General features: G+C 51.4%; 2 protein-coding genes across 2 annotated transcripts in view; both read left to right on the forward strand.

Annotated features, from left to right (window-relative positions):
- The window catches only part of Eif3b (eukaryotic translation initiation factor 3, subunit B), a 41,107-nt gene extending 36,126 nt beyond the window's left edge, over window positions 1-4,981 (forward strand). The window contains exons 12-18 of the mRNA XM_013023510.1: window positions 403-561; window positions 887-1,025; window positions 2,460-2,585; window positions 2,938-3,015; window positions 3,897-4,005; window positions 4,115-4,230; window positions 4,551-4,981. Coding sequence (XP_012878964.1) covers window positions 403-561; window positions 887-1,025; window positions 2,460-2,585; window positions 2,938-3,015; window positions 3,897-4,005; window positions 4,115-4,218 — 715 coding nt within the window. The 3' untranslated portion in view covers window positions 4,219-4,230; window positions 4,551-4,981. The remainder of the gene's footprint in view (window positions 1-402; window positions 562-886; window positions 1,026-2,459; window positions 2,586-2,937; window positions 3,016-3,896; window positions 4,006-4,114; window positions 4,231-4,550) is intronic.
- A 1,506-nt stretch (window positions 4,982-6,487) lies between these two features.
- The window catches only part of LOC105990863 (kinesin-like protein KIF19), a 30,467-nt gene continuing 14,643 nt past the window's right edge, over window positions 6,488-22,311 (forward strand). Inside the window, exons 1-10 of the mRNA XM_013023380.1 lie at window positions 6,488-6,514; window positions 7,170-7,250; window positions 10,453-10,563; window positions 12,213-12,300; window positions 13,453-13,589; window positions 13,717-13,842; window positions 15,456-15,650; window positions 16,839-16,991; window positions 17,974-18,096; window positions 19,891-20,041. Coding sequence (XP_012878834.1) covers window positions 6,488-6,514; window positions 7,170-7,250; window positions 10,453-10,563; window positions 12,213-12,300; window positions 13,453-13,589; window positions 13,717-13,842; window positions 15,456-15,650; window positions 16,839-16,991; window positions 17,974-18,096; window positions 19,891-20,041 — 1,192 coding nt within the window. The remainder of the gene's footprint in view (window positions 6,515-7,169; window positions 7,251-10,452; window positions 10,564-12,212; window positions 12,301-13,452; window positions 13,590-13,716; window positions 13,843-15,455; window positions 15,651-16,838; window positions 16,992-17,973; window positions 18,097-19,890; window positions 20,042-22,311) is intronic.

Here is a 22,311-nt window from a genome sequence, read left to right on the forward strand (position 1 = left end):
CTTCCGGCTTTTTTCTTTTTGCTTATGTGGTGCTGAGGAATCGAACCCAGGGCCTCAGGCATGCAAGGCAAGTGCTCTACCACTGAGCCACCTTCTGAGCCCTGACTTAGGAAGTTTTATGAACACACAAGGATTGCCCCTGAGTTTTGTTGGGGTCACTTCTCCCTAATGAGACACTGCCCTAATAAGTACTTCATGTCAGGAATCCTTTGTCAATTGTCTTGTGAAATTAAAAAGACAATATGTACTTCCTTCAAAGTACCCCAGTAGTTTTGCTTTTCCTTTTTTTCCCCTTTGAGGTAAGCATTCCAACTCATGAGATAGCTTTCTTGCATCAGCAGTGGGTCTGTGGTATGTGTAACTGTGTGTGTGTGTGCACATATGCACGTGTATACACACCAGCCTCCTGGGGCAGGCCTGGCACTGTATCTTGGCCATAAAACTGGGCGTGCAGTCTTCACCCAGCGTGGCTTTCCTTTCAGAGATGTTCGACAAGCAGCAGGCTAACACCATCTTCTGGAGTCCCCAGGGGCAGTTTGTTGTGCTGGCCGGGCTGAGAAGGTGGGTCATGGGTGCTCTGCATGTTGGGGTAGGCGAGAGCCCATCCTGGCTGAGCATGGGGAAAGGGTCCCTGTCACTTCCCCCCTGCTATATCATGGATGGTTACTGTGGTTATAGAGGAGCTCTTATCCTGGGATAGGACTAAAGAAGTGGTAGTACCACAGCCCGTCCATGCACCATAGTGGCACACTGTTTTGAGGTGGTTGCTCTGATTATTTGCCTGGTAAACATGGGTTGAGGCAGCAGGGCCTAGGGCTCTGCTCCCTGTGGCCCCCTGTGCCTCTCAGGGCCCATGTGTGACATGGCCTTTATGCTATGTCCACAGCATGAACGGGGCCTTGGCATTTGTGGACACCTCAGACTGCACCGTTATGAACATCGCCGAGCACTACATGGCCTCTGACGTAGAGTGGGATCCGACTGGGCGCTATGTGGTCACCTCTGTGTCCTGGTGGAGCCATAAGGTAGGGACTTGATGGCCCAGACCTGCTCCTTGGACCCTTGGGAGACTGGAGCCTGGCACTTTCTGTCTTTGACCTTTTTTTCCCCTCAGTTTCTGGGGCTTTTTTTTTTTTTTAATCTTATCCTGCTTGCTAGATACTCTACCATTAATCCAGGCCCCCAGCTGGTCTTCACTGGTTACTTGGTGATGGAGCCTCTTTCCTGCCTAGGCATATACCCAAGCCGCAATCTGACTGCTGTAGGCTCCCCATACTGCTGGGATTGCAGGGGCAGGTCACCTTTCCAGCATCCTTGTGAGGAAATGGGTCCTGACTTCCCTACCTAGACTGGCCTGAAACTAGGATCCTCTGGTTTTCAGCTTCCCTAGTAGCTGGGGTTTCAGGAGTGAGCCACTGGCACCCAGCTTGGCCTTGATTTCTGATTTCATTATACTGTCTGGCCAGAGTTAATTAAGGCTGCTGTCTGTGAAAGTGGGTGAAGGGTTCGGGGTGGCAGATGGCAAGCCATGCTCAGGAGCAGCACCATTGGTGGGTGGCTAAGAGGGAGCTCTCAGAGGTCCATGGCCTGGAGCCTGTCAGCTTGTGCCCAGAGGGGCTGAGAAAGCACAAAGCCATATCCTGTGCAGTGCCTCCTGCTCTATGGTGGGCTCACTGCACCTAAATGGGGGTTACATCTGTCAAGAATGTCTTTCATGACTTTTTTCTTTTGCCAATACTAGTATTTGAACTCAGAGTCTTGGAATTGGAGACATGCCTCGGTTGGTTGCACCAGCCAGTGAGCAAAAGCATCAAATACCAAGTTTAAGTACTGGTCTCGAACCTAAAAACAACCCAGAGCCTCACCCTGTACTGAGCTTTCTTCAGCTCACAGCTAGCTCTCTACTGTGTGTGATCCATGCTACCACTTCCTGATGACTTATTTTCACTGAGCTGTTGTTCCAGTCTGCATGTGTGAGGTGGTCAGGGGTTCTGTGCAGAGGATGAACTCGCAGAAAAGCCAGCTTTCCACACACACTGGGAACCCTGCCTGGGGTAGTAGTTTCTGTGGTCAGATAAGGTTGCACTGGCCACGGCTTTTGGAGCCCTTGATCCCCAGAGTGCTGGTCTGTGAAGGTGACCATGCAGTGCAGGAGTCAGGGCACTACTTCATCAGGAAAATCCTGTATTGTGATATGAGGCTGGCTGACAGAGCCAGGTGTAATTACAGGTTCTGGCACAAGGTTCTTGTTGCAGGCTGTGGTTAGACAGGGACGCATGTGACTCCTATCTACATGTAGTCTGTAGTTGATTATGCCTCCTGTTTGCTGCCCGCCCTAATGTGAGGTATGTACAGTGAGATCAGAGACCACATCCAGAACATGATTGACAAGTGTGATGGTTGGGTTGTCTGGCACAGAAGGCACTTGCCCACTCAGGGCACCCACTGCCCTTTTGCAGGTAGACAACGCTTACTGGCTGTGGACATTCCAAGGACGCTTACTGCAGAAGAATAACAAGGACCGCTTCTGCCAGCTGCTCTGGAGACCACGGCCCCCATCACTTCTCAGCCAGGAGCAGATAAAGGTTGGCAGCCTGGCCACACATAGGCATGTAGGAGAGGAAAGTAGAGTGCCCATTGAGGGAGCTGGGGGACCAAATGGAAAGGTTGGTCTAAAGTGTGGAGGTGGCCTCCACCAGCCTGCAGGAGGTCCACACATGGCGCCAGACAGGAAGGAAGTTTCCTAGTGGGGATCCACAAAGCTGGGGAGGAGGGGAGGTGGTGTTGAGAGCAGTGGGGTAGGCAGGGAGTGGGGGATCCGGCAGTGAGGGCAGAGCAAGGCCCAGCAAAGGTGTGCATGCCCAGGCTGTGGGGTCACCTCATCTGCAGCTGAAGATGCTTGCACGCTGTGCAGTACTGAGTCAGTCTTTGTTTCAGCAAATAAAGAAGGATCTGAAGAAATACTCAAAGATCTTTGAGCAAAAGGATCGTCTGAGCCAGTCCAAAGCTTCAAAGGTGAGACTCTGTCTACCCTGGCCCTGACGGGAGGGCACCCTGCACTGGGTAGGTCTGGAGGAGGTCTGTGTACCATGGCATTTCTTCTAGAGGTGGGAGAACTACTCTACTACTTAAACCATCACCCTTTTTGGTTTTAAAATAGCATTTGATATATATGTTTATGCTTATCCTATTTATGTTTCCCTCATAGCTAGTATGATAGGTACACACCACCACATTTATTTTTTTTTGTTTTTGTTGATAGTGGGCCTTGAACTCTGGGCCTAGGCACTGTCCCTGAGCTCTTTTGCTCAAGGCTAGCCTTCTACCTCTAGGTAGCACACAACACTACTTCTGGTGTTCTGGCAGTTAATTGGAGATATGAGACTCGGATCTCAGCCTCCAGTTGCTAGGATTATAGGCATGAGCTACCAGTGCCCAGTGCACACTTGGTTTTTATGAGTTAAGATGGGTTCTTGTGAACTTTTTTTTGCCCAGGCTGGCTTAAACAATGATTCTTCCAGTCTCAGCCTCCTGCAAGAATTACAGGCATGAGCCACCTTGCCTGGCTCATAGAATCCCTCTATTATATTTATTATTTTTGTCAGTCATGGGGCTTGAACCCTGGGCCTGGGTGCTTTTCAGCTCAAGGTGAGCACTCTACCATTTGAGCTACAGGACCACTTCTGGTGTCTCATGGACTTTCTTGTCTGGGCTGGTTTTGAACCACATTCCTCATATCTCAACCTCCAGAGTAGCTAGGGTTACAGGCATGAGCCACTGGCACCCTGCAGGGTCCCTACTGATGGGAGAATGTTTCTTCTTGGTTAAGTAGACATAACCTGAATGGAGATGGGTTCCATGTTGATTATGTAACTGACCCCCAACTTTGCCTGTAGGAACTGGTGGAAAGAAGACGAACCATGATGGAGGATTTCCGGAAATACCGGAAAAGGGCCCAAGAACTCTACATGGAACAGAAAAATGAGCGTCTGGAACTGCGAGGAGGTAAGTGGAAGGTTCTGGAATTGTTTAGAGATGAGGAATCTCCCTGCCCTATGGGTGGGCCAGGCCTGATGAGTGCAGTGCCCAGGGTTAGCCTTTCCTTTGTCCTCAGGGGTGGACACTGACGAGCTGGACAGCAACGTGGATGACTGGGAGGAGGAGACCATAGAGTTCTTTGTCACCGAGGAGGTCATTCCTCTTGGGAGCCAGGAATGAGCAAGCACTGTGGTGAGATCCTCTTGGGAAAGGAAGGGCTCCTTGCTGTCTCTGACCAGGTCATTGGGTTCACAGGAACATGTGGATCATGGGGTCCCCTCATGGCAGTGATGAAGGGCTCATATCCAATTTCTGTCCTGGGCCCGTGGGAGGTCCTCTGCAGGAATCCCTCCATGGGAAGCACCACACATCCCTTGTGAACTGAAGCAGATCTTTCTTCCAGCCCTTCAGTGTAGCAGTTGTGTACCTGCTCATGGGCTAGGTCAGCAGCGGCTCCTGTTGTTGCCCTAGCATGTGGAAGGACACAGCACTGACCTGTGGTTCCTTTGCAGTGTCGCTATGCTCCACCCTGGAACCGAGGCCGTCCTGTACAGAAAGTGGCAGGGCCCCTGGACCTCACCTGTGTGTGCTCTGGATGTGGGCACCCCTGGGCTCTTCCACCCCGACACAGCCTTGTGCCTTTAAAGCCCTGGTGTCCACAGTGGGGTTCGGTACTGCTTTCACATTTTCTGTTTGGGTTTCTTCGACCACCACGTTCACTGTATGGACTCTGCAGTGCCCTGCTGACTCCTTTCACTCCTGCTGCCAGGGACGTGGCCAGGGCTTTGTCCAGCTCAGCGTCTCTTCCACCTGCTGTCCCATGCACCAGCCAGTGCCTGGTTCTGGAGAGCAGATACCTGCCCCGGACATGCCTCGGCCAGCCAGGTGTGGCTGGTTCTCTTTGCAGGTGAACATGCAAATAAAAACAAACCTGTATGAAAAACCTGTCTTTCTCCTCTCTTTACACGGAGATAGCGGCCTTGCCTCAGGTGCCTGCCCCCTCAGCAGTAAGGTCATTCACACCAGCCCGCTCTCTATAGTCTGCCTCTGGCTCTCTGCCTCTCCAGCCACAAGTTAGGCCAGTGGGTCCCCACCGGTTTCTCATTTGTTTTCCTCGAAAAGACTTGCAGTTCAGCTCAGTGGACCTCTGTCGTTAGCACTTCTGTGGAGAAGAGAGTGGCAGCTGTGCAATTGCGCCTGGGTTTTCCTGTAGTCTCCTGCTTTCTACCCAGCCTTGTGGAGCTCAGTTGGAAATGGGGGATCTGCAGCCAGGGGCCCGGGAGAGGAGTACTGGCCTCTGGAATGCCACAGAGTCCTTGTCCACAGCACTGTGCTTGCCCTCCAGCATGATCCTTGGATCCAAGGGTTTCTTGAGACACCTGGCAGAACTGACTTGCCTTCTGCTCACCCCCACCCCTCAACCCAGAGCTTCAGGGTTTATTCCCCAGTTCTTTCAACTACACAGTGTTCTCATTTTATGGCTGAGAAGGAAAGGGCAGACTTTTAGCACATTTAACGGGTTTTAAACTTTCAAACTTGCCACTGTTTGAAGCATCATTGTAATTGGTTTACATGATTTGTAAATAAAAGGATTTTGGAAACCTTTGGTGCTTGCTGTCTTACACTGTGGACCTGGGCCAGGGCCTCATCTGCTCCGGGTGGTCAAGCACTGGTACCTGCACACAAATTTCTGGGCTCTTGGAGGATGCCCATGGAAGAATCATGAGGGTGTCTGAGGGTGACCTTCCTTTCTCACTGGTGGGATTGCAGCCTCCTGACACCAAGAAAGAGGCTGGGAGTAGCTTTGCCAGGAGGCAGCCAGGTGCTTGGTCTGAGGAGGCATGGTATCAGAGGGGGTCAACTCCAGAGAACCTTGTCTGTCCAGGAGAAAGGAGTGCAGCATTTAGGCAGTAAACTCATCTGGCCCACCTTGATCAGGTAGGCTTGGTGCACTGAACACCCTAGCTCCTCAGGAACTTGAAAGTCATCTGCAAATTGTGTTTATAGCTGCCATTGCTTCTCCAGCCTCAGCCTGTCCCCTCAGCAAAGCCCCAGAGCCTGCCCTGACAGCCCAGGTGGAACCCAGGGTGGGCTGTGGGGAGGGGCCTCCATTGAAGAGCTGGTAAAGGGCAGGTGTTGGGCAGGGTGGCTGTGGTATTAGGTGCATGCTCTATTAGGGGTTCCTGGGCCCTATGGCTCATGTCTCAAGGACATAGAATTGGAGCTGCCCTTCGTGGCCCTGCTCCAAATGGCAGGCTCTGTGGCCCCAGTGAGGATTGGCCCAGCCCCATCCTCAGGGACTCAGCTGACGTCACCTGGGCGGGGCGGGTCTGAGATGTCTCTGTGTCTCCAACCTAACGGGCAGCTGGGGCCAGGCCTGACCAGCAGGATGCCCTCACATCAGGCTGCTGGCCTCTCCCCAGCCAGGGGCAGCCCCACCCTAAGAGCAATGGAGCCCAAGGACCAGCAGCTCATGGTGAGTCCCTCCTGCCTGTTCCTCTGCTGATTTACTGTGGAGGCCTGGGCCCTCCCTGCTTCTACCTTGCCCAGCCTCCAAACCCAGCGCCCTCACATCAACTCTCAGCCCCATAATGAGACTATGTTCCCACTCTGCTCTCCATGTCCTGCTCCCCACACACCCACTCCCCCACCTCCCGCCTTCTGAATGTTCCTCTCCAGGAACTTAGCACTTGGGACAACACGGGGGTGGGGGTGCATCCTTAGCCCCTACCAAGCCCTATCCCCAGTCCCAACCCAGAGCCTAATGCCCCCCTTAGGAAAAAGAAGCTTGGCAGAGAGCATAGCACAGAGGCGTAGGATTCTTTATGGGAAACCCTTTAAAAGTGCTCGTGACTTTCCTGGTGGCCTTGGGCAGGTTACTTGACCTCTCTGTTCAGTGATTATATTCCTGAAAGGGTTGCTGTTGCTGAGAGGTACCAACAACACCATACAAGTGTTCTTTGAGAGCAGAGCTTAGGTGTACTCAGGGCTGGGACCTTTCCTGCTGCCTAAGAGCTCAAGGCTACCAGAGAAGGAGAGACAGTTGGGGCTGACGGTCTTGGTATTGGGGTTGAAAGGGGGAGTGGGCTCAGAGAGACCCCTGCGGACATGCTGCTCCTGTCCCTCCACAGGTGGCACTTAGGATCCGCCCACTCAACAGTGCAGAACTAGAAGAAGGGGCCACTGTCATTGCCCACAAAGTGGGGGACCAGGTGAGTCTGGATGGTCTGTGGTGGTCATCCATCTCCCCTTGCTGTCTGCCCTGTATCTGTGTCACTCAGTCATTCGGCCAATGCTGCCACACAGCTGGGATCCAATCCAGTGTAGGGCTGAGCCACCCCTGTTGCCCTTAAATGCAGAGCGCTGGGGGTCCCTGCACACCACCCTCACACAAGTACCCAGTGAGAGCCTAGGGCAGAGCCAGGAGCAGGCCCAGCCCCAGCGGGCGGAGGGGAGGGGGCTCAGTGGGAAGGGTCAGCACAGATGTGCACTGGAGGCCCAGGGGCTGTGGCGAGATAGGGCACCATTGGCTGCAATCCCCAGGGAGCCTCCTCAGAGACAGCTTGGAGCCCGGCCCCACCGCTCGGGAAGCCGTTGCCCTGGGATGTACTTGCCAGGCTGATTGCCAGGTTTGACAGTAGGGGGTGTGAAATGGGGCTCAAGGACCCACGAACCAGGATGCAGGCAGAGGGCAGAGAACCCCTAGGGATGGGCACAGCTGGCCAGGAGGTCCCAGGCAACCAAGTTGAGGCGAGCAGAAAGTTTGCAGGGAGACCGTCTGTGCTGTGATGAGAGCTCACAGGTCAGCCTGGAGACACTGAGTAGTGTCTGCCCTTAAGATAGTGGTGCTACTGTCACCTGACCAACCATGAACATGATATGACCAGTGAGCCTCATCTGCACTGGAGATAAGCATCTCATGGGCTTTCCTGCGTGGGCTGGCTTTCAGATCTCAGCTTCCTGAGAAGCTAGGATTACAGACCTGAGCCACCAGCACTGAGTTTCAAAGCTGGGAGACTCTTCAATTAACCACCAAAAAAACTGGAAGAGGGGCTGTGGTTCAAGTGGTTGAATGCCAGTCTTATGTAAAAAAGCAGAGAGATAGTGCCTAGGAGCTAAGGGCTGAGTTAAACCCCAGGAAAAAAAAGAATGGTGGGAGGGATAGGACTATGGTCTATGGTTCAAGTGATAGAGTACTTGATTAGCAAATATGAGACCAGCAAAACCAATAAAAAGACAGGGAACTCCCCAATCCCCCTCTCCTGGTCATGAGGCTTGAACTCTGAGCCTGGGCGCTGTCCCTCAGCTCTTCAGCTCAAGGCTAGTGCTCTACTACTTAAGCCACAGCATCACTTCCAATTTCTGGTGGTTTATTGGAGACTCTTATCTCCATGGCTTTGAACCATGATCCTCAGATCTCAGCCTCCTGAGTAGCTAGGATTACAGGCATGAACCACCAGTGCCCAGCTTGGACTTTTACATAATGAAAGCAAACCAGGAAGTTCATATGAACCCAATATTATCTACAGATAACATTCAGATTTTCCTTTTTGTCCTCTTAATACTGTTCTTTATAATTACACAAAATAAGCCTGCAATCCTAGCTAGCCACTAAGAAGATCTGAGGATTGCAGTTCAAAGCCAGCCTGGGCAATAAAGTCCATGAGACTCTTATTTCCAATTAATCACCAGAAAACTGAAAGTAGTGGCTCAAAGTGGTAGAGTACTAGCCTTGAGCAGAAGAGTCCAGGAACAGTGCTCAGGCCCTGAATTCAAGTTCCACGGCCAACAAATAAATAAATTGTAATTATACAAAATACCTTTTTGATCTAAGAACCAAAAGAAGCTCTGGGCTGTGCACAAGGCCTTGTTCATCTGTCCTGCCCCTTGGTGGATGGGTTCTATGATTGTGGCTGTTTTACAAATAGAAAAACTGAGGGAGGCTGGGTGCCTCTGGCTCACGTCTGTACTCCTAGTTACTGCAAAGCCGTTTTGGCAGACAAAGCCAGAAGACTCCTACCTCTAATGAACCAGCAAAAAAGCTGGGCTGGAGGCCAGCATAAGATCTAGAGACTTAAGATCACCCAATACCTCCTAGCCAGCAAGCAGTGGCCACTGAACAGGTTTAGAGCCCACTTCTGCAAGTCCCCTCCTAGCCCTGCTGGTTGGAAGGCTCCTGGTATAAGACCCATCAAGTCTTCCTGTGGCCCATAGCGTGTGTGTGTGTGTGTGTGTGTGTGTGTGTGTGTGTACACGTGCACGTGCATGTGTGCGTGTGTGTACATTCATCTCTGTCCCACACACTGTCCCATGCCCCTCCCTCTTCCTTCCCAGAAGGTGAAGGAAAAGCAGAGTGGAGTTAGATCATGTCATGGAACATGAGTGCTGGCTGACAGCCAGGAGCGGCCCTGAGGACCCTCGTTATCACTGACTCACCAAACACCCAGAGACCTGGCCTCCCGGGACCTGGGGGATGGGGCTTAGGTGGTGGATCAGGCAGTAGGCTGAAGCTGGGGCTTTGTACCCTTCAACTCCATGGTTCCACTCAAGTGCTCCAGCCCCCCCTGATCCCCACCAGCCATGGCATGTGTGGTTTCCAGTGAATCTGTCTTCCCTCTCAGACCCCTAATTCCCAGGGAAGGGCTATCCCCAGGGAGTCTAATATGCTTGGCTTCATAATAACGTATTTATATAAGAGTGAACTGGTCCCAGGGGCAACCCGGCTCTTGGAGAAACAAAGGCGTGGATGGAGTTTGGGATGCTCTTTGTTCTCCCTGCCCTACCCCCCACCCCTCCACCCCATGGCTATGCAGCCCCCTGAGCCAGAGGCAAGAGAAAGACTCAGGGCCAGCAGAGTAGACACAGCAACAGGCAGCCAGCCCAGCACTCTACATTTTACAAGGTCTACCCCTAGTGAGTTACTGATTCTCCAATTGTGCTAAATTGAGACTATTTGTTCAAGAGCTGCCAAGCCAAGCCAGGTGCTGGTGGCTCACACCTGTCATCTCAGCTTCTCAGGCAGCTGAGAGCTAAGGATCATGGTTTGAAGCCAGCCTGGGCAGAAAAGCCCATAAGACTCTCATCTCCAATTAACCACCAGAAAGGCAGAAGTAAGCTATGTGGTTCAAGTTGTTAGAGCAGTAGCCTTGAGCAGAGAAGTTCAGGAACAGTGCCCAGGCTCTGAATTTAAGCCCTCATGGCTGACACCCACCTCCCTCCCAAAGAAAAGCCAACCTGGAACAGGCTCTGAGTTGAAGCTCCAGGGCTGGCACCAAAAAGGAAAAAGGAAGAAGAGGGTACAGGTGGGGTAGAGCTCTCAGCCTGCCTAGCTGGGGTCCAGAGGGGCAGGCTTAGCCATGGTCTTTCCCAGGATCTCAGGCCCGTCCTCTGGCCCCTGCTTCTCATTGCTTCCAGGTGGTGGCGCTCATGGACCCTGGCGAGGACCCGGAGGACCCCCTGCGCCCACACCGTTCCCGGGAGCGCACCTTCATCTTTGACACTGTTTTCGACCAGCATGCATCCCAGGTGCCTCCCCGTGCCCCTCCCCTCTGCCCCCACCCCCTGCCCCGGGCAAGATCTGAACCCAGTCTTCAAGACTCAGCATCACTGGAAAGCAGAGGGGTTTCCCCAGCCACTGCCTGAGCAGCCTGGCTTTTCTGTCCTAATAACCTTTATGTCCAAGGCCACACAGAGCCCTGAGATGTCTCTCCTTGCCCACCCCTGGGGACTGTGAGCTCACTCCCGCTGCTGGAAATGTGTACTTTCATTCACATTCTGGCATTCCCAGATTCCCTGCCCCATCCCAGCTTTGTCCCATGCCAAAGGCCAGAGCTTCGTGTCTCAATTTCTGTTTATTATTTATTTGTTGGTTGGTTTATTTTTGTGTGTTTACTGAGGTTTGAACTTTGTACTTGCTAGGCAGCTGTTATACCACTTGAGCCATGCCCCTAGCCCTTCTTGCTTTCGTTATTTTTACATTCGTGGCTCACATTTTGCCTGGACTAGCCAAGACTGACCCTGCTACCTCCACTTCTTCCCCATCTCCCCTTCCCCCGCCCCAGTTGCTGGGATTACAGGTATGAGTCATCACCCCCAGTCCATGATCTCTTTCAGTTCTTGTTTTGTTTTGTTTTTTGGGGGGGTCCAATCATGGGCCTGAACTCTGGGCCTGGGCAGCTCTTCACCTCAAGGCTAACGCTCTACCACTTGAGCCACAGCGCCACTTCCAGCTTTTTTTTTCTGCTTATGTGGTGCTGAGGAATCGAACCCAGAGCCTCAGGCATGCAAGGCAAGTGTTCTACCACTGAGCCACCTTCCCAGCCCCTCTCTTTCAGTTCTCTGTCATTGTTGTGCCCATCCTGAGGCTTGAACTCAGGGCCTGGGGCATTGTCTCTGAGCTTTTTTTTTTTTTGTAATACAGAGTTCTCTGCATGTTTATTAATTAGATCACACATTTCCCAGTTACAGTGACATGGTTGAGTAACTTCCTCTTCTTAATGCCTTTTCATTTGTCAGTTCCCTTTCAGCCCAGCTCCTTGCATCCCAATCTTTGATTACATAAGGTCCTTCCTTATTACTCCGAGGCTTCCTTCCCATTCTTCAAGATGTTGTCTTTTTAAGAAAAACTTTTGTAAGCTTCTTTATCTGAGGTTTTTTTTTTTTTTTTTTTTTTTGCTCATAGCTCTACCACTTGAGCCATAGCTCACTTCTGGCTTTTTCTGAGTAATTTTTTGAAGATAAGAGTCTCATGGACTTTTCCTGCCCAGGCTAGGTTGAACCAAGATCCTCAAATCTCAGCTACTGAGTAGCTATATTTATAGGCATGTGCCACCAGCTCTTTGCCTCTTCCTGGTCTGGAAGAAGTGTTGAGAATGACTCGTGTGGGTTCAGTCTCCAGCTGGCATCAGGCTTGATGGCATCCATTCCTGAAAGCCTTCTCCATGAATCCTCCCCAAACCCAGCCTCTGTGGGCATCGTCTCACTGTGAAGCTTGGCAGAGTGTCCAGGATTGTCCAGCGATGCAGCCAGGGTTGGCAACGGGATTTCAACGCCTAGGTCTTTCCTGACTTCTTGCATGTCCCTGGGCTGTGCAGTTGGACAGCCCACCCACAGATGACACTTCCCGTCCAGTCCCAGTGCACAGCGCCATCCACTTATGTCCTGTCTGTCTACAGGAGGACGTATACCAGGCCACCATTGGGCACCTGGTGGAGGGGATCATTTCTGGATACAATACCACAGTGTTCGCCTACGGGCCTTCAGGTACTGCCCAGGAGGAAGTGGACTTGGTGGTCAACTTCCAATTGCCCTCCTCCTCCTCCTCCTCCTCTTTCTCCTCCTCATCTTCCTCTTCCTCCTCCTCCTTCTTCTCTTCTTCCTCTTCCTTCTCCTCCTCTTCTTTCTCCTCTTTTCTTCCTCTCTTCCTCCTCTTCTTCCTTCTTCCTCCTCCACTTCTTCCTTCTTCCTACATTTTTCTTCTTAAAGGGGCTGGGGTTTGAATTCAAGGCCTCACACTCAACCACTTCAATCATGCCCCTACCCTTTTTTTTTTTGCCAGTCCTAGGGCTTGAACTCAGGGCCTGGGCATTGTCCCAAGGCTCAAGGCTAATATTCTACCCTTTTGAGCCACAGCTCTACTCCCAGTTTTCAGGTGGCTAATTAGAGATAATAGTCTCATGGACTTTCCTTACCTAGGCTGGCTTTGAACCATAGTCCTCTGATCTTAGCCTCCTGAGTAGCTGGGATTACAGGCATTAGCCACCAGCCCCTGGCTCTCAGGAACTTTTTCTTTTCTTTTGTTTTTTTTTTTTTTTTTGGGTCCGGTCATGGGGCCTGAACACTGGGCTTGGGTGCTGTCCCTCAGCTGTTCAGCTCAAGGCTAGCGCTCTACCACTTGAGCCACAGCGCCACTTCCGGCTTTTTTCTTTTTGCTTATGTGGTGCTGAGGAATCCAACCAAGAGCCTCAGGCATGCAAGGCAAGCGCTCTACCACTGAGCCACCTTCCCAGCCCCAGGAACTTTTTCTTTTTCCTTTTCTTTTCTTTTGGTCAGTGTGGGGCTTGAACTCTGGGCCTGGGCACTGTCCCTTAGCTCAAGGTGAGCATTCTACCACTTGAGCCACAGCATCACTTCCTGTTTTTCTGGTGGTTAATTGAGATAAGAGTCTCACCTACTTTCCTTCCGGGGCTGGCTTTGAACCATGATTCTCAGATCTCAGCTCCTGAGTAGCTAGGATTATAGGCGTGAGCCACCAGTGCCCAGCTTCTCAGAAACTTTTTGTTCAAGCTGGCCTCAAACTGTGATCCTCCTGAATCTGCCTCCTAAGCAGCTGGGATGACAAGCATGAGCCCCCATACCCATTCTCTTCTCATCCAATACACCTGGGGCTGCCTCAGGAGCCACACCTCCCCACAGGTGCCGGGAAGACGTATACAATGCTGGGCATGGATGCTGAGCCCGGCATCTACCTGCAGACCCTCACTGACCTCTTCAAGGCTATCAAGGAGAATCAGGACAACACGGAGTACAGCGTGTCCATGTCTTACCTGGAGGTGAGCCTCCTGGGTACAGGAAGGGCAATGGCACCTAGGTAGAGCCTCTGCCTGCAACCAGGTAGGCCCCAGTGGTATGCAAGGCCTTGGAGTGCTGCTTTGTTCTAACCTTCCTGCTCAACAACAGATTTATAATGAAGTGATCCGGGACCTGCTGAATCCATCTTCAGGGTTTCTGGACCTCAGGGAAGATTCGAAAGGCAGCATCCAGATTGCAGGGATCACAGAGGTATCCACCTCCAACGCCCAGGAGGTGAGGGCTTGCAGCTGCACAACATGACTCAAGGTTTTTGTGCCGGCAGTAAGGCTTGAACTCAGGGCCTGGGTGTGTCCCTTAGGTTAGTCATGGAAAGCTGCCACTCTATCACCTTAGTCACAGCTCCACTTCTGACTTTACTTTCAGTGCTTAATTGGCGACAAGAGTCTCACAGATTTTCCTGCCCAGGCTGGCTTTGAACCTTGAGCTTCAGATCTCAGCCTCTCAAGTAGCTAGAATTATGGGTGAAGCTCACAACAGTTTTGGTTAAGTTTACCGAATGGAGACTCATACAAGCACATCTCCCAGGGTTGCCAAGCCTCTGGTCTTGATGGAAGAGCATGACAAACACACTTACTCTGCCTCTTGGCTGTGGTCAGGGCAGACATCACGCATTGAGCCCACACCTACCATGGCCTCTGGGATCAGGCTCTGGTCCTTGTCCATACAACCCTCCTGCTGGTCCCAACCTGCTGCTCCTGAGCCAGCTCAGATCTGAACCTACTTTTCCTGCTCATCCTAACAATGGCTTCCTTACCAGGGTAGACTGCAAACATTTTCACAGTCCTGTCTTCTCCCTAGCTGGCTGGCTGTGTAGCCACTCTTGGGGTAGTCTTCCTGACCGCACCCTGTGTTGCTCCCAGAGTTTCTGTGTCCCCTTTTGTCAGACTCCCAGCTATTGACCTCAAGTGAGTGTGTGCTGCCCTGCTGGCACAAGTCCAGTACCCTACACCCAGCTGTTTGTAGGGATTTTTTTTTTTGCCAGTCCTGGGGCTTGAACTCAGGGCCTGGATTCTGTCCATGAGCTTCTTTTTGCTCAAGGCTGGCACTCCACCACTTGAACCACAGTGCCATTTCCAGCCTTTTCTGGTTATGTGGTACTGAGGAATTGAACCCAGGGCTTGCCTCAAATCACAATCTTCCTACTTCTGCCTCCTGAGTAGGTGAGATTACAGGCATACCCTAACATGCTGATATTGCTTGATCATGAATAATGGCAACTGTAGCAACCTTTCTCTCTCTCTTTTTTTTTTTTTTTTGTCGGTCATGGGGCTTGAACTCCGGGCCTGGGCGCTGTCCCTCAGCTCTTCAGCTCAAGGCGAGCGCTCTACCCCTTGAGCTACAGCGCCAGTTCCGGTTTTCTAGTGGTTTATTGGAGATAGGAGTCTCACGGTCTTTCCTGCCTGGGCTGGCTTGGAACCATGATCCTCAGATCTCATCCTCCTGAGTAGCTAGGATTACAGGCATGAGCCACCGGAGCCCGGCTGTAGCAACCTTTCTCTATGCACAGTCTGCAGTCTGGCATGGACTTGGATACAGCAGGTGCTCAGCAGAGGTTTGCTGTCTTGAGTTTGAGTTCCCCAAGTTCACACTGCACATGCCAACTCCAGCTAACTTACAACCGCCCAAGTTCTAAATGAAAAGGGGCCTGGGGCCATTCTGGGTAATCCATTGGTGATGTCTGCCATGAACAGACAAGGGGCAGGGGCAGTGTACAAAGCCCCAAGCTCTGTGGCCACCCCTCCTCCACTTCTTTGGGTACCTCTAGAAGACCCATGTGGCCACACAGGGACCTGTGACCTCCCGCCTGCTTCTGCCTTTGACCTCAGATCATGCAGCTGCTCACCAAAGGCAACCGGCAACGGACACAGGAGCCCACTGCCACCAACAAGACATCATCTCGCTCCCACGCCGTGCTGCAGGTCACCGTGCACCAGCGGAGTCGGGCAGCTGACCTGGCTGAGGAAGTACGGCTGGGGAGGCTGTTCATGGTGGACCTGGCCGGCTCAGAGCGTGCAGCCCAGGTCAGGCCCCACACACTGGGCATCTGTCACCCTCAGCCTGAGCAGGACATTGTCCAGCTGTGATTTTAGCAAAAGGAATAGCATGCAGCCTGGAAGAGGCACTGGCAAAGATTATTGAGGGAATGAATTCACAGAGCTGGCATTAATGGGGGCTTCTTGTGTTAATGGGGGACTGGCATCAATGGGGGGACAGAAGAGGTGAGACTGAGCCCCACCACACCTGTGTTCACCCTTGAGGAAGGCTAAACCCGAGCATCTGCCTAGGTAGTGTGAAGCTATCTATTCAGACCCCACCTTTACCTCTTGAGTTGGCTGGGATTACAGGCATACCACACCGTATCCAGATTAATTGGTGGTTTTTTTTGTTTTGTTTTTGCTTTTGTTTTGTCAGTTGTGGGGCTTGAACTCAGGGCCTGGGTGCTGTCCCTGAGCTTTTTTGCTCAAGGCTTTGTGCCACAGCTCCAATTCCAGTTTTCTAGTGATTAATGGGAGAAGAGTCTCACAGACTTTCTTGCCCAGGATGACTTTGAGCCGTGATCCTCAGATCTTTGCCTCCTGTGTAGCTAGGATTATAGGTTTGAGCCACCAGCATCTAATTGTTTCTTTTCCTATACACTAGTGTATTAATTACACAGATCAGGGCTTCCATGTGGCATGTCCATACTTTATATAACATACTTTGATCATATTCTCCCCGCACCCCATTTCTTCCCTCTGACCCATGACTGGGTCCCCAGAGCCTCCCTTCCATGCTCACACCCTTGTTTTTAAATCTAGACTCTTCCTCTGAGAGGAAGTATGCAGTATTTGTTTGTTTGTTTGTTGCCAGTCCTGGATCTTGAACTCGGGGCCTAGGCACTGTCTCTGAGCTTCTTTTGCTCAAGGCTAGCATTCTACCACTTGAGCCACAGTGCCACTTCCAGCATTTTTCGTGTATGTGGTACTGAGGAATCAAACCTAGGGCTTCTTGGATACTAGGCAAGTACTCTACCCCTAAGCCACATTCCCAGGCCAGTATTTGGGTTTTGAGTCATGTTTTTCATGTAAAGCCCAAGTTTTTCTGTATGGCCTTTGTGCAGTCCTGCCCAGGGCTCATCTGGGCCTGAGGCTCCCCTCCATGTGAATGGGGAGGGGAGATGATGGGTGGACCCCCTGTTCAGCCTGGCACAGACTGCTCTCCCTGCACAGACCCAGAACAGAGGCAAAAGGATGAAGGAGGGCGCACACATCAACCGCTCGCTGCTGGCACTGGGCAACTGTATCAACGCGCTCAGCGAGAAGGGCGGCAGCCGTGCTCAATATGTGAACTTCCGTGACAGCAAACTCACGCGCCTCCTGAAGGTGAGTGTGGCCCTCTGTGAGGGTGAGGTGAGCCTCAGCAGCTGCTGGCAGCTTCCAGGAGTTACCTGCAGGAAAGAGGCCCAGACTTGAGCCTAAGGGCCCTTCTCAGAACCTCTGAGGGAAGGACACTGCATACACAGTATTCTGGGAACTCCCTGTCTCTCCCTCCATCCCTCTGAATCTTGCTTGAATACCTCCAGTGACAGTGAGCTTACTACCTCCCCATCACAGATGGTTCTGATATGATGTATAAAAAAATGCTTTCTTGGGCTCAGCGGTAGAGTGCTTGCCTTGCATGCATGAGGCCCTGGGCTCTATTCCTCAGCACCACAGAAGCAGAAAAAGTGGAAGTGGAGCTATGGCTCAAATGATAGAGCGCTAGCCTTGAGCTGAAGAGCTGAGTAACAGCGCCCAGGCCCAGAGTTCAAGCCCCAGGGACAAAACAAAAATTCTTTCTTGCTGGGTGCTGTGGCTCATGTCTGTAATCCTAGCTACTCAAGAGGCTGAGATCTGAGGATCGCAGTTCAAAGCCAGCCCAAGCAGGAAAGTCTGTGAGACTCTTATCTCCAATTAACCACCAGAAAACTGAACGTGGCACTGTGGCTCAAGTGGTAGAGCACTTGCCTTGAGTTGAAGAGCTCAGAGACAGTGCCCTGGCCCAGAGTTCAAGCCCCACAACTGACAAAAAATAATCCTTTCTTTAATCCTGAGTAGATGCTGTCACTTGGTCCTATAGCAAGGTAGGATCAAACAAGTGGACAAATCGATGCTCCAAGTCCAGCCCCTGGTGGCATCTGCTTGGTCAGCAGCAGGCAGGCTGGGTGGACCTGAATGGGGCACGGCTTTGTTCCTGTGGGTTGTCTCCCCAGGCACCGCCCCCAGCATTCACTGCCCCTCCCAGGCTTTGGTCCAGGCCTGACAGCACTGGGCAGGTGGAGGCCATGTGGCTCCACCACTCAGCTCTGCCACTTCCCCGGAACAGGATGCCCTGGGAGGAAACAGCCGAACAGTGATGATTGCGCACATCAGCCCGGCCAGCTCCAGCTTCGAGGAGTCACGGACCACACTGCTCTATGCCTACAGAGCCAAGAACATCAAGACTCGGGTGAGCCTGGCTCACTCCCTCACACATTTATTCATTTACCCTGTCACTTATTCACTTGCTCATTCATTCATTCATTCATCATTTACTTATTCATTCACCCTCTCATTCATTCATTCAGCCACTTACCCATTCATTACTCACTTACTCATTCATACTCTCATTCATTCATCACTTGTTTATTCATTCATCACTCACTCACTTATTCAGTCACTCGCTTATTCATTCACCCTGTCACTCATTCACTCACTCATTTATTCACTCTCTTAATCATTCACTTATCCATTTATTCACTTGCTTATTCATTTATTCACTCATTCACTTATTCATTTATTCACTTTTTCACTCATTTACTCACACATTCATTCATTAATTCATATGCTCACTCATTCATTCACTATTTTACTCAGATTTCTTCCCTTCCCCCTCATTGGCTTACTCCTTTGCCACAGACATGGGTGAGCCCTGCAAAGCTGCTCTTGGCTGGTTACTGGCCTCTGCTCATGTCCATTAATTTGAAGCAGAGAGATAAGATGGAAAGCAGCAGCCCCTGAGGCCCCGCAGTACCTGGGGGGGGTTGGGGGGACCAGTGCTGTGGCTGACAGGGAGGGATTGCAAACCTGAGACTTACAACAGTGCAGACTCCCCTCCCACTGGTGGGAGAATGGGGTGTGTAGGCCAGGTTCCTTTCCTTGCCTAGGGAAGGACCCTCTGCTTTGGCCCTCAGGAGGCTTAGGTGCTCCTGGCTGGTGGCTGGGTCATGTGGGGCTTGAACTCTGGGCCAGGGTGCTGTCCCTCAGCTCTTCAGCTACAGCAAGCGCTCTACCACTTGAGCCACTTCCGATTTTCTGGTGGTTAATTGGAGGTAAGAGTTTCTTTTTTTTGGAGGGGGGGTCCGGTTGTGGGGCCTGTACTCTGGGCCTGGGCGCTGTCCCTCAGCTCTTCAGCTCAAGGCTAGCGCTCTACCACTTGAGCCACAGCGCCACTTCCAGCTTTTTTCTTTTTGCTTATGTGGTGCTGAGGAATCGAACCCAGGGCCTCAGGCATGCAAGGCAAGCACTCTACCACTGAGCCACCTTCCCAGCCCTGGAGGTAAGAGTTTCACAGACTTTCCTTCCTGGGCTGGCTCAGTCTCCTGAGAAGCTAGGATTACAGGCGTGAGCCACCAGCACCTGGCCTTCTTCTCTTTTTTTGACATTTTTATTTTTTTAATAGGTACTAGGACTTGAACTCAGGGCCACCTTGACACCATCCTTGAGCTTTATCACTCAAGGGTAGGGCTCTACTACTTGAACCACAGCTCGACTTCTGTTTTTTTTGGTGATTAATTGGGGATAAGAGTCTCATGGACTTTTCTGCCTGGGTTGGCTTCCTCCAACCTCGATCCTCAGATCTCAGAGTAGCTGGGATTATAGGTGTGACCCATGGCCACCCAGGTCATTTGAAACATTTAAAGTGTATAGTTGGGTGGCATTAGACATGTTGAGGTTTCTCATCTTCCTAAAAGGGGAATGATTCACCCCCTCCACCGCCCTGGCTCTATCTTCTACCTCTGTCCCTGGGAATGGAGGCCCTGGGGACCCCAGCATAGAATCTCACAGTATTTGTCCTTTTGTGTCTGACCCGTTCCACCGGGCATAACACCTTCCAGGTACTCCTATATTGGAGAATGTGCCAGAATGTCAAGGCCAGCAGAAAGCACTGGCTGAAACTCATCCATAACCACATTCCATGCCCGCCTCCAGTGTGTGCTAAGGATGCAGGGCTGACTTTGGCTGACCTTGTCCCCGCTTCCAGGTCAAGCGCAACCTTCTGAATGTCTCCTACCGCATTGCACAGTACACGGACGTCATCTCCGACCTGCGCAGGGAGATCGAGCACCTCAAGTCAAAAATTGAGAAGCAGGACAAGGAAAAGAAAAGAGAGCCTGGTGGCCCAGGTGTGCAAGGTAAGGGCTGAGCCAGGATCTGGAGTGTACCCCTGCACACTCCCAGGGCACTGAGGCCAGGACCTCTGTCCTGTGGGACCCTTGTCATTCTTGGCTCAGTCCTGGCACTTGGTCCAGACTGGTCTCAATTTCCTAGACTTAAGTGATCCTGCTGTCTCTGTTTGCTTAGTTTGGACTACAGGAATGCACTACCACATGTGGTTGAGAGCTACTATTCCTTCCCTTGCTTTTTCCCTAGCTGTGAGTCTGGGGTTCTCTGCCTCCACAGTGGCCCCCTCCCTATTTCTCATAGAATTCCACAGGGGGTGCACCCAGCCTGCGCATCCCACCTGGGTAGGCCTCCCAGAGCACTCAGGCATCTATTCTCTCTCTGGTGAATTTAGGATTCTGTTGGAAAAAGGGCGAAGGGAGCTCACAGCACAGATGATCTGGGTGATTCCAGGTTGAGTCCCACAGGTCAGTAGAGACTCAGGAGGTAGAGGTTGGGCTCTGCAGGGTCACGGTCCTCAGAGAGAGATGCTACTATACTTCTGGGGACTGGCTCTTAGTCAGGGCTAGTCTTAATGCTCTATTATAACAAGAGGGCCCAACAGGAGTGTCAGCATTTACCCCCTTAAATTCTGCTATGCCCTCTGCATCTCCCGAAGTGTTTTTCAGGCTGGCAAGGGCTTCCCACATTTTTGTTTTGTTTTGTTTTTCTGGTACTAACATTTGAATTCAGGGCCTCAAGCTTGCTTGCTGGGACCCGTTTGCTCAGCTGGTAATCTTTTACGTGTGTTATGCCTCCAGTTTGGCACTTGGCTGGTTAATAAGAGATAGAGTCTCTTGGATTTTTGTGCCAGGGCCAGCCTGGAACTATGATTCTCTGGATCTCAGCCTTCTTAGTAGCTAGGATTACAAGCATGAGCCACCATGCCCAGTTCCCATATCTTGTTGTTGTTGTTTTTGGTCGGTCCTGGGGGCTGAACTCTGGGCCTGAGCACTGTCCCTTAGATCTTCAGTTCAAGGCTAGTGCCCTACCATTTGAGCCACAGTGCCACTTCTGGCTTTTTTTCTACTTATGTGATGCTGAGGAATTGAACCCAGGGCCTCACACATGCGAGGTAAGCACTCTACCACTGAGCCAACTTCCCAGCCCACCTCACATCCTGTTTTAATGGCTACCACGATTTGCTTGTTAGATCAACTGCAACTGATTTTGCCAATCCAGACTTCCCAGCAAGAAAGTAGCTGGTCATGTGTCTGTCAAGGTCAGGGTAACAGGTGACAAATGTATGTGTCCAGCATGCGGCTCCCTATAGGGACAGGTGTGTAAACCTCTAATCAGGGGCTACAGAAGACTCAGGTGGAAGGCTTGTACAAGGCCCTGGGCTCAATCCTCACCCGCATAAAACAGGAGTATATAAAGACCATTATTAAATGATGCAGGATTATCAGGTGGGAATTTGCCATGGGAAGAAGGACAGAGACAGATGTAGGCCTGCTCTGAGGGGCTAGAAGCCCTGCGGGAGGGGCAGATGTGATGCATCCATTCTGTGTAGATGTTATCTGAGTGCAAACAGCAGAGAACTGGGAAAGAGAGGCCAGGACCATTCCCAAGCAAGTGACTGGGAGCCAGAGTGGTTTTCCACTCTGGGTTTTCCAGGGTGAGCCCAGCCTCATCACTCTGAGTTTCTGAAACTTAAATATAGATCACCTGACCCAAACCAGACAGAGGATTTAAATACCTCTGAGCCTTTCATCCATTTACCCAGCGGTCCTATCATTCCTTCATCTACCCATCCCTCCACAAACAACCTGCCCTCCATCTAGTCACTCCTCCATCCATCCATCCATCCACCACCCAATCATCCATCCATCCACCCAATCATCCATCCATTTACACATCCACCCATGCATCTAAAATACATATATCTACCCATCCACCCATCCTTTTATCCATCCACTAATCCATCTATCTTTCAACCATGCATCCATCTATCCACCCATATGTCATTACTCCATCCTTCCATCTACCCACCTATCTATCCATCCATTCATCCATCTATTCATCTGTCCATCCAACCATCCATTTGTCCACTTGTCAATCCACCTATCCATCCATCTGTCCACTCATCTACCCACCTATCCATCCATCTATCCATCTACCTACCTATCCACTCACCTATCCAATCTATCCATATCCATCTGTGAATCCATCCATCTACCCACCCATCCATTTATCTGTCCATCCACTCATCTACCACCCATGCACATATAGATGACACTCT

This window comes from Dipodomys ordii, unplaced genomic scaffold (assembly GCF_000151885.1).
Source record: "Dipodomys ordii isolate 6190 unplaced genomic scaffold, Dord_2.0 Scaffold68, whole genome shotgun sequence".
NCBI classification, from domain to species: Eukaryota; Metazoa; Chordata; class Mammalia; order Rodentia; family Heteromyidae; genus Dipodomys; species Dipodomys ordii.